General features: G+C 54.9%; 5 protein-coding genes across 5 annotated transcripts; 2 read left to right on the top strand and 3 right to left on the bottom strand.

The window, feature by feature from the left end:
* Positions 1-2: 2 nt before the first annotated feature.
* Positions 3-989, top strand: CH63R_00405 (uncharacterized protein; the record flags this gene model as incomplete). Its single annotated transcript, XM_018295380.1, has 2 exons — positions 3-420; positions 493-989. The coding sequence occupies 2 exons, from the start codon at positions 3-5 to the stop codon at positions 987-989; spliced, it is 915 nt and encodes a 304-aa protein (XP_018163742.1).
* Positions 990-2,309: 1,320 nt separating this feature from the next.
* CH63R_00406 (G-patch domain-containing protein) lies at positions 2,310-3,535 on the bottom strand (the record flags this gene model as incomplete). Its single annotated transcript, XM_018295381.1, has 3 exons — positions 2,310-2,336; positions 2,394-3,450; positions 3,513-3,535. 3 exons carry the CDS (start codon positions 3,533-3,535, stop codon positions 2,310-2,312), a joined length of 1,107 nt encoding a protein of 368 aa, XP_018163743.1.
* A 767-nt stretch (positions 3,536-4,302) lies between these two features.
* Positions 4,303-4,759, bottom strand: CH63R_00407 (COX17 protein; the record flags this gene model as incomplete). Its single annotated transcript, XM_018295382.1, has 3 exons — positions 4,303-4,443; positions 4,530-4,591; positions 4,651-4,759. 3 exons carry the CDS (start codon positions 4,757-4,759, stop codon positions 4,303-4,305), a joined length of 312 nt encoding a protein of 103 aa, XP_018163744.1.
* Positions 4,760-6,229: 1,470 nt separating this feature from the next.
* On the top strand, positions 6,230-9,592 carry CH63R_00408 (MutS domain V; the record flags this gene model as incomplete). The annotated part of the gene is made up of 1 exon (XM_018295383.1): positions 6,230-9,592. One exon carries the CDS (start codon positions 6,230-6,232, stop codon positions 9,590-9,592), a length of 3,363 nt encoding a protein of 1,120 aa, XP_018163745.1.
* A 654-nt stretch (positions 9,593-10,246) lies between these two features.
* Positions 10,247-12,258, bottom strand: CH63R_00409 (uncharacterized protein; the record flags this gene model as incomplete). Its single annotated transcript, XM_018295384.1, has 5 exons — positions 10,247-10,715; positions 10,779-10,815; positions 10,871-11,291; positions 11,362-11,766; positions 11,830-12,258. The coding sequence occupies 5 exons, from the start codon at positions 12,256-12,258 to the stop codon at positions 10,247-10,249; spliced, it is 1,761 nt and encodes a 586-aa protein (XP_018163746.1).
* Positions 12,259-14,563: the final 2,305 nt, after the last annotated feature.

The raw sequence follows: 14,563 nt of genomic DNA on the forward strand, positions 1-14,563 counted from the left end.
TCATGAAGCTCACTGTCGCATCTCTACTCACGATGCTCACGGGGCTGTCAGTGGCTCAGTGGGAAAACAACTCGACGGCTCCGATCGAACTCGCGCCCGCGCCATGGACGCTCAAGGGAACCGTCTACTCCCTGACCTTTGTCCCGCTCTCAAACGAGTTGCCGGTCAAGGCATTCCCGCCTTTGGAGCGACAGTATCCGTCAGCCGTGGAGGGCAAGTACGTGGGCCTTGTCGGCATGATCCAGATCATCCGATACACAGAGAGCCCTGTTGGCCCGTACGACGAACTGCTGATCGTGCCCGGGTACTTCAATTACAACCGAACCGACGGCTCGGGGGGGTTCGTTCAGGAGAAGAAGAATGTCCGCGTCAGCAGGATATACGTCAGTCAAAAGTACACTTGCTGGAATGGAAGAACGAGTACGTCCGCCCACCCCTGCTGCTCGCCAAAGGGACGCAGAATAGAGCGATGATGGCTGATGCAATGGACAGACTGGAACATTCCCAAGCACCTGGCCCGGTTCGACTGGACCGAGTCTGACTTGGGCAAGACGACCGTCAAGATCTACCCCTACGATACCACGGGTGACCCGAGCGAATCCGCGCCGGCGGAGAAACCCTGGTTCCAGACCACATTCAAGCCGGACTTGCTAGGCGGACTGCCGTTCAGCACCGATTTGTACAAGATCCTGGGTCTCAATGCGACTCTAGCCCAACCGCCTCTGCCGCACGCAAACAGCTCCCACGGCGAGCTGGCGGGGACGGACCAGTGGATGGCCACTGTACCGGGCCAGTTCACCGACAACGCGTCGCTGGGGCTCTTCGACCTGGACCAGGGAGACGGCGATGTCGAGGACGGTCGGGACACGAACGCAGTGGGTGATGAGTATTTCCCCAATTTCTGGCCTGGTCTCTTGCGGTTCACCCCGGGACTGGTGCTGGCAAATGCTACTATCACGTTTAGTGAACCTGAGATATGGACTAGCTAGAAGACGTATTCGGGAACGCAACTTTGTCCATGTGTTGGTCCACGTCGTCTACAGGAGGAACTTTGTACCTAGGCCAAACACACGGTAGCTATCCATTTGCTGTTGTTCCAAGCTTGTCTTCAGGTTTGACAATCGTCGACTATTGACAAGCTATACATGCCTAGACGAGCACGGTAGCGGAGGCATCGGCCGAATCATACCGTGGACTATTCTGCACATTCAGAGGCTCGGTGCACCAACAGAAGGCTGTGGTTTGGTACCTCTATCCCATGCAGCACGGCTCGGCGGTTCCGGCTCTTCCCTCGCCCCCTCGAGCAGTTTCAAGATGCCTCCGGCGCCGCCAGTCACGGATTCCAACATGAAGCCCAGGTGGAACCCGCTCAGTGCGCATGCTAGGCGTGCAAAGTCGCCTTCCAAGCCCTCGCCCCAGCCAGGGGTCACTATCACGTATGCCAGCATGAGGCAGAATCCCGTGGCACTGCCAAGGATTCGTGCGTGGCCTGAACGAGGCCAGACGTCGTACGTCATAATGATGGTGCCTATGCCTGACGCGAGGAAGGCGACGGCGGCGGGAACGACGAGTTGGATTTTGCTGGGCCGGGTGATTGACGAAGACTTGACAGTAAGGCTGCCTATGATCAGCAGCGCCCCAAGGTTGATAAAGTACCACGTCGCGAAGTAATTCTGGGGCGGCATGGGGTTGGGGGATATCGAAGGTGATTGAGCGGCAGCTTGCTGTGCTGCAGTAAGAGTTGCCGCCTCTGCTCGAGGCCCTTGGCTGCCGCTCCCAGTTGAGAGTTCCGTTTTCGAGTACGAGGCTCCGTTTTCCGAATTAACTCGACTCATGGTCAGTGTGGCCGCTGGTTGGGTAGCTAGCTGCCTGTGCGGTGAACTAATTTTGGCAACCGTTAGAACTTGAGACTGCGACCCAAAATATCAGGGGAGGAAAAGGCAAAAGAAGATCCAGAATTGGGGCTGAAAGGATCGTGCAGGTCGTCTCTTATGTTGCCGACCGGCAACTTCGTGCCGAGAAGGGGCTCGGCAGCTTCCAATCTTCCGTAAGCCGGGTACCGGACAGCCCATAGTTGTGCCTGGTGAAGTGATCAGCCAAAAAGATTGAAAAAAACTCCGAGACCTCGACAACAAACTGGACGTGTCAGCAGGACGGTATGGTTGCTCCCAAGCAACAAGATCAGCAATGACAAGGGCGGCGCAGCACAGCACGCCGTCTATTGGTATCAGTTTGGTGCCGCCTTAACAGAAACTCGACAACAACGCCTGGGAAAGTTTCATTAATACAACGTCTATTCTACTAGTCTATTAGGATTGCGACTTGACCATGAAAATCTGTAATGTGTTAGCAAACGGTCTGGGGCCACAATCACTCTACGACAGGAAACATACCGCGTTCAAGGCCTTGTCGTCCATAGTCGCCATCCTCTTCTGAGCAATCCACCGCGATCTCACCGCGTGATGGCCTCTAAGCACTGGCGTTGAGGTACCGCTGGCGGTTGGCGTTGATGCACTAGGAGTCGATGTTGAATCCCGTGATAACTCCTTCTTGGCACGCTTCTCCTCCTTGCGGCGCTTCTTCTCCTCTTTTCTCGCAGTCTTCTCAGCTTCGGTTTCGCCCTTGCGCTTCTTCTTCTTGGATGCCTTGCCGTCGGACGAGTCCTCGTCGTCAGTCTCGGCCTCCTTCCTTTGCTTCTCTTCCTTCTTCTTGTTTTTCTTGGACTTCTTTTCCGTCTCGTCCTGGGTATCATCGGAAGTATCATCCTTTGCAGACTTTGATTTCCGCTTCTTGTCCTTCTTCTCGCTCGTCAAAGCTTCCTCGCTGTCGGTCTCGGCCTTCGACTTCTTGGCTGCCTTCTTTTCCTCCTTTCTCCGCTTCTTTTTCGCCTTCTCGTCCTCGGATGAAGACTCGTCTTCGCTCGACTCCTCGGCTTTGCGCTTCTTGGATGACTTTTTGCTCGACACTTCTACGGCTGCGGCTGCAGGAACGTCCTCCATCTTGATATCGTCCTTATCTTCCTCCTTTGGCTCGGCGATGGGATCGTCCTTGACTTGATCTCCCACCAGCCATCCGCCACTGACGAATCGCATGGGGCCGAATCTTGTGTCGCAGTAGAGTGTGCCCTTCAGAGTCGCACGGGCCTGGCGTTCCTTATCGATGGACTCGCTCGATTTGCCGTTCAGTCGTCCCAGGAGGTCAGAGAAGACGTCCATGCCCGTGACCCTGTCGTCCCTTGCTTGTTTGAAGCCAAGGCCAAGCATGTCGTCCTTGAGGGCGACGCGGATGAACGAGGCATTGGCGGCGGTATGATGCACGGCGTGGGCAGCGTCCTTCGCGCCGAGGTACTGGCCAGGCTCCCAACCCTGGGATCGCAGGATCTTCTGGCCAAAAGAGTCGGTGTCCCGAGTCCATTTCGTGTTATTGGGATCCTTGCCGATCTTGCGGCGACTGCAGAATTGTTAGAGTCTCACGAAGTATGACTGGGTTGGCCTGAGGAAGGTGAGCCTTACGTCTTCGCCTGTGCCAGACCCATCGTTGCGGTTTGGTGAGTGCAAACCCGTTGTCCGTTGAGCAGGAAGATTGGAGTTTTCGAGATGCGATAAGGGATGCAGCTTTAGTGCCATTATCGCCCGCAGAAAAAATTTGGTGGGGGTGCTGTCGGGGAATGTGCCGCATCCCTGCAATCTTCTATCTTCATCCGAGGAAATCCCGCTGACCGATGTTCGCCGTGCTGACTAGCATCACCAGCTTTGCTTTGCCCCGATCTGCGCCGGAACGAAGAAAAATGCCTTTTTCCATTGATTGGCTTTTGACAGTTTTACTTACGCCAAGCCCGGAATTGTGAAGCCTATTTATTAACTCATCATCTCTGCCATGGGCGTGAAAGGGGGAAAGGCTAAAGGTTGACCGAACCGTGAATGCAGTCAGGGAGGCTCTTGCCGAGCAAGTCATGGCATCGCGAGCATCAGGCGACTAGCCTTTTCCGCACCAAGCATGCCATTAAGTGTCAGTAACACCTTGAGAATCAGGTCAGGATAAGAGATGTTTAGGTTGCGAAGAGAGTGATAACCTCAATTAGGCTCAGACCGACTTGGCACATACACTTGAGCTACAATCCTGTGAGTCCGACATTAAAAACATGACCGAGGCCTGCAACGCATAGGTAGTCAAAAGTAGTGGTGTCATAATAGAGTCGTGATGTTTTTTCTGTTCCCCAACGCCGTATTCTATGCTCGGTTCGTACTATACACACAAGGCTATCGTCGCATGGTTCTCTTCTAAATTTATTATGTTCAACATTTACACCGTGAAGCCGAACCCCTTCATGCAGGCCCGGTACTGGTCGATCGTGGACAGGCAGTCCTTGGACGGGTCGGCGGCGTTGGAAAAGAGCATGCACTCGTCGCGCTTGGCCTTCTCTTCCTTGCACACACAGCAGGGCTGTGTACGAGAACGGTTCGTCAGTGTCGCGTTCGTTCTATAGGGGGTTTTCAGGGCGTAAGGTTTGGAATGAGGGTCTCGCGCACCTTGGGCTTAGAGGCTTGCTGGTCGACAGCGGCGGGCGCAGCGGCCGGGGTGGCGATGGAGGCTGCAGACAGAAAATATCAGCTGTTGAACGACGAGGATTGAGTTCTCAAGGTTTCTTACGGATCGCGGCAGCTTGGGAGGTCATTTTGGACGTGAAAGGTGTGTCGAGAAGTGAGGTACGTGGTTTGCGATCGAGAGAAAAGGCGGAAATACGGCTGTTATTCCTCATTCATATGGGGCCACTTTTTTTTCTTCGCGCTGACCTCACTGAAGTTGTCGCATTTGTCAGTCGCTCCAATCTCGGGCGCAATCGGCACTCGACCAATCACGCCTTCAATGAATCACGTGCGCCAGCGCCTGTCACACGCATCTTGTAAACCTGGATGGCGTACAAATTTTTACATTTTTTTTACTTATCGGGACCAAATTGGCCAAACAAAGCGTCGGCTCTTGCGGGACGCCCGGGTCTTGAGCACCACGATGCTGTATTGCTGTGCTGCTGCTGCTGCTGCTGCTGCTGTCCGGAGCCTGCTCCCTGGCCCTGTTTCCCTTCGAGGGGCAGTGGATCGAAAGATGGCGAACCATTCCGTGTGGGCCCCGTTCCGATTCGCGCTGGATCGGGGCTCGGTCCTGCGCGAATCCCGGAAAGTGGGTACACTGGAGAAGGCCGCGTCGGGATGGTCAGCTTTCACACCACCAATGGTTAGAGACAAGCACACAAGTTACCTTCCCGACACTACCCTCACCTAGATGTCGGCCACTGTCGAACGTGACCGAGTATCGAGTGTGCGAGCGAACCAACAACCGTAGCGTCTCAATGGCGGTAACACACCGGGTCTGGCCAAGGATGCGATGGAATTCATCAAAGGTGTCCCGGCCATGCGGACGAAAGACGAGGTACCCCAGCTGACACGTCAATGACAGGTACGAACAGGACCCCAGCCCACTTGCATACCCCTTTGCGTCTCCAGACTTGAAATGGTTCCCCAGATGTACTTCCAGGCTTGCGGACAAGATCCGTCGAGAGACTGCACGCTTATCATGGAGCAAGTGTAAAGGTACGCGGGGATCTTGGCCAAGTTGGATGTTTATTTCGGGCTGCCTCACGGCTTCTGGAGCATGTATCTGCAGGCGGATTTTTGCAAAAAGCATCAGCGAGATACCAAATCGGGTCTTCAGTAGTTATTGGTATGAAGTTGAAGTTGAGAGCAAGCCAGCGTAGAGTTGACAAGGCTAAACTCTTCCTAACAGAAGCGCTCACTGTCCAGAAGGCTTCCGTAGATGAATTTTATCAGCGGCACGGAATTATATAGTCAAGGTACGAGCTCAATTGACTCTGAGAAGATCTTGAGGCATTGCGTGATGATGGCACACCTGGCGCTCGACTTGCTAATGAAACCTGGACGCGTTATTGAGAAAAAGAAAGTTCAAGTGCCGATGGGGGGGCACAATCCCTGGAAATGTAGTGGCTCATACCCCTGTAAGGTTCGATTCCTAGTGGGTCTCTGCAACCTCTCAACGCGTTCTTACCCGCGACGCGACAGAGACCGGGGGCGGATTACAGTACCTGTATGCGTGGTGTAGGTCAGCTCCCATTTGCCTTCATCACCGACGAATCCTCCTCCTCTTCCCGACACCGTCGTCTCTGGCTCCATCGCCAATTCAGCACCAGATCCCGCGAGTCATTGCTGTGTTCGCCATGGCGCCCAAGTCGAAACCGCCCGAGAAGAAACAGCAGTCCTTGACCAATTTTTTCCAGCCAAAAACTGTCAATGGCCTCGCCGCCGCCTTCCAAAAGTCCCAGTCCGAGTCACGAACGAGCCCGTCCGGCTCGCCTGAGTCGTCCCGCAAGCGACCCCTTGAGGAGGATGCAGGCAAAATCAACAATGGACCCGAGAAGATCACTAAGAGAGCGAAAGGAGACAAGGGCGGGAGGTTCGCTTCCGTAGAAGAAGGGACGGACTCTCTCTTCGTGCCAGGCGCCGAGCAGTCCGCCGCCGAGCCCAAGCCCTGGGCTTCTACGGCTGCCGGTAGGGCAGGTCGTTTTGCATACAGCCAAAGCTCGGACTTGAATGCTGAGGGAGAAGAGGACCAAGAGGACCCGTATATGAGGAGACATAAGGAGGAGCTGCACAACAAGTTCGTCAAGAAGCTTGGCCACCCAGACAGCATGCTATGGCGGCGACGGAGGGAAGACGACGGTGAAGCCGCCGAGGGAGAGGAAGGCGACGAAGAGGACGAAGATGATGCCCCCCCAGCTCCCAAGGCGAAGAAGGGTGGCGCGAGAGCGAACAAGAAGCTCACGCCCATGGAGATTCAGTTTCTCGACATCAAGCGCAAGCACCTTGACACGATCCTCATCGTCGAAGTCGGCTACAAGTTCCGATTCTTCGGCGAGGACGCGCGAATTGCCGCCAAAGAGCTCAGCATCGTTTGCATCCCGGGCAAGTACCGCTATGACGAGCATCCCTCGGAGGCGCACCTGGAACGCTTTGCATCGGCGAGCATCCCCGTGCATCGGTTGCCCGTCCATGCGAAGCGTCTCGTCGCCGCCGGTCACAAGGTCGGTGTCGTTCGCCAAATCGAGACTGCTGCTCTGAAGAAGGCTGGCGACAATCGCAACGCCCCCTTTGTCCGGAAGTTGACCAATGTCTACACCAAGGGCACCTACATCGACGAGAACGGCGAGCTGGAACCCGGCGGCGATGGGGGTGCTCCGTCTGGTGGCTATCTGCTGTGTCTCACAGAAACCCCTTCCAAGGGCCAAGGCACAGATGAGAAGGTTGACGTCGGTATAATAGCCGTGCAACCGACGACGGGAGACATCATCTACGACACGTTCGAGGATGGGTTCATGCGCAGTGAGATTGAAACTCGGTTGCTTCACATCTCCCCTTGCGAGTTCGTTATTGTCGGCGACCTCACCAAGGGTTCCGACAAGCTCGTCCAGCATCTCTCGGGGAGCAGCACAAACGTCTTTGGCGATCGCAGTCGTGTCGAGCGAGTCCCTCGCTCCAAGTCGATGGCCGCCGAGGCCTACTCACACGTCACGCAATTCTACGCTGACAAGTTGCAACAAACCCCTGACGCCGCCGCGTCTTCTCTCCTGGAGCGTATCCTCCACCTCCCGGAACCCGTCACCATCTGCCTTTCTGCCATGATCAACCATCTCCAGGAGTACGGCCTCGAGCACGTCTTCGACCTCACCAAGAACTTCACCAGCTTCTCGGCGCGCCAGCACATGCTCCTCAACGGAACCACCCTTGAGTCTCTTGAGGTTTACCGCAACGCCACCGACCATTCAGACCGTGGATCCCTATTCTGGGCATTAGACAAGACCACAACCCGCTTCGGCCAGCGGCTTCTCCGCAAATGGGTCGGCCGTCCCCTGCTTGACGTCTCCCGCCTCGAGGCACGCGTCGCTGCTGTCCAAGAACTCGTCAACGAGCAATCCTCAGCCAAGGTCGACCGTCTAGAGACCCTCCTAACCGGAATCAAGACCGACCTCGAACGCAGTCTTATCCGCATCTACTATGGGAAATGCACTCGCCCTGAACTTCTCTCCGTCCTGCAGACCCTCCAGCGCATTGCCATGCAATACTCGACTGTCAAGTCAGCCGACGCAACGGGCTTCGCCTCGCCCCTCATTTCCTCCGCCATCCTGTCCTTACCCCAGATCCTCGACCTCGTCGTCTCGCACCTAGAAAAAATCAACCCCGAAGCCGCCCGCAAAGACGACAAATACAACTTCTTCCGTGAGTCCGAGCAGACGGAGGATATCGAGGACCACAAAATGGGCATCGTTGCCGTCGAGCAATCCCTCGACGAGCACCGCTCCGAGGCCGCGTCGTCCCTCTCTCGCAAAAAGCCCGTCGATTACGTTACCGTCTCTGGCATTGAGTATCTCATCGAGGTTAACAACACGGACCTCAAAGCCGTGCCCGCATCCTGGATCAAGATCTCTGGCACCAAGAAGCTCTCCCGCTTCCACACGCCCGCCGTCGTCCGCCTCATCGCGGAGCGCGACCAGCACCGCGAAGCCCTCGCCGCCGCCTGCGACGCCGCCTTTGCCTCCCTTCTCGCCGCCATCGCTGACGCATACCAACCCCTTCGCGACGCCGTCTCCTCCCTCGCGGCGCTCGACTGCCTTCTCTCTCTCTCCCGTGTTGCCGCCCTCCCCGGCTACACCAAGCCGACCTTTCTCTCCGCCCCGACCCAGCCAACAATCTCCATCACCCAAGGCCGCCATCCCATCGCCGAACACACCCTCTCGGACCCCTACATCCCCTTCACGACAACACTTTCTTCACCGTCCCCCCTGGCCCACCTCGTCACGGGTCCCAACATGGGCGGGAAATCTTCCTTCGTCCGCGCCGTGGCCCTCCTCGTCCTGCTCGCCCAAATCGGCTCCTTCGTCCCCGCAGACGAGTTCTCTCTGACCCTTGCTGACGCCATCCATGTCCGCATGGGCGCCCGCGACAACCTCGCCGCAGGCGAGTCGACCTTCATGGTCGAGGTCTCGGAGACGGCCCGCATCCTCCGCGCTGCCACCCCGCGGTCCCTCGTCATCCTCGACGAGCTCGGCAGGGGCACGTCGACCCACGACGGCGCCGCCATCGCCCACGCCGTCCTCGACCACGTCGTGCGCGAGAACAGGTGCCTCACCCTCTTCATCACTCACTACCAGAACCTCGCCCGCCTGGCCGACGGTATCGGCGACGGCCTCGTCAAGAACGTCCACATGCGCTTCACGGCTACACGTAAACTTGAGGCGGAAGGAGGCGACGGCGAAGAAGGCGTTGACGATGCGGGTGCCAACGAGGAGATCACCTTCCTGTACGAAGTCGGAGAAGGGGTTGCGCACAGGTCTTATGGGCTGAACGTTGCGCGTCTGGCCCGAATACCCCGCAAGGTTATCGAAGTGGCCGCGCAGAAGTCGCGCGAAATGGAACAAGACGTGAGGGTGCGAAAGTTGCTGGGCACCGCCCGTCTCCTTGCGGACGTGGCGAAAGATAGTCCGGACCAGCTTGACCACTTGATCTCGAACATAGAGCAACTGTAGCAAACACCAATATCATACGAATGTTCTTTTCGTATTGCCTCGAAGCCATGCCTCAAGTGCCACACAAAGACATGACATGATCGCGTGTGACTCAAGACTGCACTATTTATTGTCGATCTTCCAGCCGAATCAAATTCGCTGGATAACGTCCTGTAGACCCGGTGAAGGCTTGCCTCAAGTCCACCGCTGCCGTATGTCAAGGGTTCACCACAAACCCCGATGTCTAGCCCGCAGTTCCCAACCCGGAGCAGCAAGTCTGATATCCCCGCCGAATATATGTCTTCCCGTATCCTTCGCCTTTGGGGCGCTATTCCACGAGCGAACTCACTTTCCGAGGAGGGGTAGCATATTTGGCGCTCGGGATAATTGCAGAGATCAGCTGATGCGTCTGGGCGCAAAGGAGGCCTGCGAAGTCACTCAAACAGCTGTAACTTGTCAGCTATACCAAAAGTTCTGCAGGACAGTAACTGGCTCACTGAACTCACTGAAAAAGAAAAAGTAAAACATGAAAGACTGGAAGAGGCGATTGGGCAGTGACGAGGGCCTGGTAGAAAACGTCCCAGGAGGCGGGGACCGACAGACCAGAATTTCTCGTTACGATACTCGTTTTGCCCGTTCATGCCGTGAATATACATGCGATGGTCTCGCGCCTTCTCAGAGATCATTTCCGAAAATGTCGGTTCCATTGCCCTGACTGTTCTCGCCGGCGGGGAAGGAGAATTGGTGGCCGTAGAACGCCGGCTGGGCTTGATTGCCATTGATGGGAATGAATCTCGAGTTCGAGGCTTGCGCGACCATCGGGTACGCCCAAGGGGCCTGCTGGTAGAACATATCCTGCTGCTGGAAGTCATTGAAGGGACTAGCCGTGATGTTGGAATCAGCCATGCTAGCCTGGGTGACCTGACTATTGGAGTTGGTCATCCTGGTTCCATTCACCCGACTATTACCACATCCAACGGCGTAACCGTCTGCTGGCATTCTCTGAGTCTGTAAACCATGGTTATTTTCCTTTCCTCTAAACAGCCGGTGCGTTAACTGCTTCGCAGTGGGGGTGGGAGAGGCCAGGCTCAGATTCGAGTTCACGTTAATCGACCGAAGGGGCATGCGGTTGCGGACGGCGAACCTGCAAAAAAGGGATGATCAATATACCATATCAGTGACTTTTTCTAGGTCAAGGTTGAAAGACCTAGCGTCATCCATCATCTCTGCAGAGAACTGTGGGACTGCACTGGAGTTAGCAAGTGGAACAGAGACATTGTGGAATGCAAGAAGGCATACGGGCAGCACGGCCACGGTTGGCGTCACGGTGGGCGTCGCGGAAGACGTCATGCCCATTGCGGATGCTGAAGGTGCCAGGGTTCAGGTTGTTCAAGGATGACCCTGGTCCAAAGGGAGAGTCGTCAACATCGCCATGGAGTTCAAATTCGATGGCAGCATCGAGATCAGCTTCGGCTTCAGCGGCAACACTGCTGGCGGCTTCGCTTGTGACATCGAGCTTCTCCGACAGGTACTCAATGTTGATCTCGGGTGCTGGAGCCTGCTTGATAGGTCGCGTCTCGTGTCGCACGGCCTTGGAGTGACAAGCCTTCGGGGCGGCGTGGTCACTAGGCTCTGACTTGACAATAACTTCAGAGGTGTCATCGCCGTCCTGTTCATCAACTACACGGATGCGTTTCTGGCGACGCTTTGATCTGGCGATCTATTAAACAAAATTAGCATTTGTTGACTGGTGATTGGGTATATTGGAGCAGGATTCGGCGAGAGTTTACCGGAGTTCCCTCAACTGACGGTGCGTCATAGACATCGCGGGTTCTCTCGATTTCCATATCGAGGTTGGCCACAAACTCGGTAGTGGTAATGGCCTGGGAAGAAAGCTCCATTTGTTGAAGGACGGAAGCATCTTTGCGCTGGTTCCTCTTCTTCTTCTGGTCGGGGGTGGCGGCATCAAATATGCCCATACCCGGCCAAATGGTCCCCTTCAGTCTTGCTAACTCGAGCTCATCCTGGGTCCACTCAGGGACATTGTCGGTAGGAGTCGAGGCAGGGCTATTTTGATCTCTGTAGAACGTGATGGCCTGCTGCTCAAGGAACCGACCTGTCGGAGGAGGCGTCCAGGAGGCGTCGTTGCCGGGCTCACGCTTAGCAAGAATGGGAAGAGTCTTCTTTCTCTTCAACTTTGTATTTCATTCCAGAGTTAGCCAACACGAAAGACAGAGTTGGGTCGGTAGAGAGCTCACCTGAAAGAAGGCCTTACCGGGCCGCTTGCCGCCGGTGGCGGGGCCCTTCGCTCTCTCATCCTTGACTTTCAAACGTTCTGCGAGCAGTGCCTCGAGACCATGCTCGGTATACCACTGGTCATAGGTGGAAATGGCGTCGGCGGCCGAGGGATCGGCGAGAGCCCGAATCCTTGCGTCGTTGAGGGTCTGAAGATGGCCCTTTGAGTTAAGGTGCGTGAGAAGGTGGGAAATGTCGGAGAAGCGCGGGTGTGTGGGACAGACGACACAGATGAGCGGGATGGAAGGGCTCGCCAGAGTCTTGGCCTCGGATGGCTTGGAACCAGCTGTCTTGATGGCAGTCGACTTGCCGCGGGTCTTGGTTGTCTTCAGAGTCTTGGGCGCCTTGATAGGAGTGTCGATGTTGGCCTCTTGAGCTGCAACAGCTGCCATGTTCTGCTACGAAGTTAGAATCCCAAAGCAATGCTGACATGGGGAGCCAGTCGTTACTGACTGGCTGTCTCTCCATGATCGAAATACAATGGTTGGGGCGGAGGACAGGCTTGTCTGCTCGGGGTAACCAAAACACAAAACGAAAGGCAGGAAATCCTCGTCCCAGTGGTGCCAGTACCGGCACCAAGGACAACAGAAATCCGAAGCCTAATAGACGGAGGAAGAGCAATAGCCAGCAAATGAAGCAAAGGAGTGGCGTTGAGGAGCTCAGTACATGTGGGAGGGGGCAATGAAACAAGACTCGGGTTGTGACGGGAGGAGGAATGTCGTTGTGGAAGTGTCAGACGAAAGGACGGATGCGCTGGTGAAGGCGGTTCTTCTGCACCAGGAGCTGGCAGGATTGAGCGGAAAGAACAGAAAGGGGTACTCACGGCTGCGGCAGCAAGAGCTGCCTGACGTCTGGGTGCCATTCTCTGAAATGGCAGGAGATGGTGCTATCCATAGTAGCAGCAGATTCTGTCCTTTCAAAGGGACGGGGAAGGGACGATGATGGTTGGGTTCGAGATGCAGAGGGGGAAACGCGGCGACAGTTCACCTGCGCTGTGGTCTGGCGCTGGCTATTCTTGCCTGGAACTGGTCGCACATCAGTTAATGAACTCAAAACTGGGTAGAGGAGGAATTTGTGAGAGCCGCTCTTTCTCAATTGGTTGAACGGAGGAAGATAGGAGGAGACGAGAGGAAAGGAGAGAATTGTTCAATCATGTGACATGACAGGACCGGGGTTACTGCCGTTTGATACTGGTACAACTGGCAGGTCCCAAGCCCTAGACCTTCCGGAACCTAAGAGGCCCAGAGGCCTAGCAACACCGGCAGCCAGAATTCCCTTCCCATTTCGGCGAAAGACGTGGTGAAGAAACCTTCAACCCGCTGGATGGATGGATGTACGTGTACGGAGACCAACTAACCGAATACGAGGGGAACTAGGATCGGCCCAGGGAAATGGAGGTTTCGGTATGGAAGGTGCTGACAATTGAGAGATGTGTCGATTGGAAGGATCTGTGGTCATACCTGCTCGTCAGCATGATTTCGTTCCGACCGAGAGGCCAGAAACTGACCGAATACTCTGGGTACGACCAAAAGTTCCTTGTGTGAGTTCCTTAAATCGCTTCGCCGAAGCTCGTATGTATGTCTTCTGGGCAATCCAAGGAACTAGGTCGTTTCTGTGACAAGAGTAAGTAAGAGTAAATTGGGAATGTCAATGTGTTGATGGAGGAGGGTGATAATATATCCAGGCCAGTTTTGAAACAGAGAAAAGGATAACAAAATAACCCAATAAGAAAATGAAAGTTAAGCCCAGGGCGTGAAGTCCTTCCCAACTTCAGGCAATAAGACAGACAGGAGCTCCGGTTGCTCTCGACTTTCTAGGTAGGATACATTCCACTGAGCGAGAAGTAAAGAGAATGACCAAGCACCTCTCGCCACTTTCGTAATACATGCTCATGAGAAAATGTTATAGATAGTTGTGTGAAAGCATATCAGTCTCGCAGTTCTTGTGGTGTGTTAAAGATTTTGTGTTCTCGTGGGTAGCTTTTTGCCATGTCTGCATAATTCAGGGGTGATAAGTGCTCAGGGAGTAAAGGGATTTGCTGTCATCATCCACATTACCTAGGTAGCTCTTCCTGCCATAAAGACAGCGTATTGTGAGAAATGCGCTGAGGGGGGGGACAGACTGGAAAGAAATGAAGACTGGGTCAAGATGTGGAACGCAAAAATAAAGGAGGTTATGGTGAGATGGAGACGGAGTCAACAAAAGACCTCGAGAAAAACCAGCACATACCTAGTCCAAGGATGATCCAGCTGAAAGTGTTCTCAGTTAAGATGTCCAGGTGAACGCAAATGATTGCAGCGGCTTGGGACCGACTTTGGTAGATGACCTTGGTTATGAGACGCGTTGGGTTACTGAGTCTAGAGCGGACAGTGAGGATTTGAACAAAGGATGCTTTAGCGTGTCTTGTGGCGTTGAATCTTGCAACAACAATAAAACAGAAGATGTGAAGAACAGGTTGGAATGTCCAAACGGATAATTTTGACAAGTACTGACCGTAGAGTAGTTGTTTGGTCTTGATTCTAAAGCAGAAGCTTGAAGTGCTGGTAAGACCTAAAAGACGGGCTGGTGGGAGTCGAGGTGGGTTGGAACAAAGAAAGGAAGGCAAAGATGTTGACGTGTTAGGAGAGGGAAAGGATCTGTTGTTGTGAAAGAGTGGTGGAAAAGAAAACGCGTCGAGGTTGAGGTCGAGGTCGAGGC

This window comes from Colletotrichum higginsianum, chromosome 1 (assembly GCF_001672515.1).
Source record: "Colletotrichum higginsianum IMI 349063 chromosome 1, whole genome shotgun sequence".
Classification (NCBI taxonomy): Eukaryota; Fungi; Ascomycota; class Sordariomycetes; order Glomerellales; family Glomerellaceae; genus Colletotrichum; species Colletotrichum higginsianum.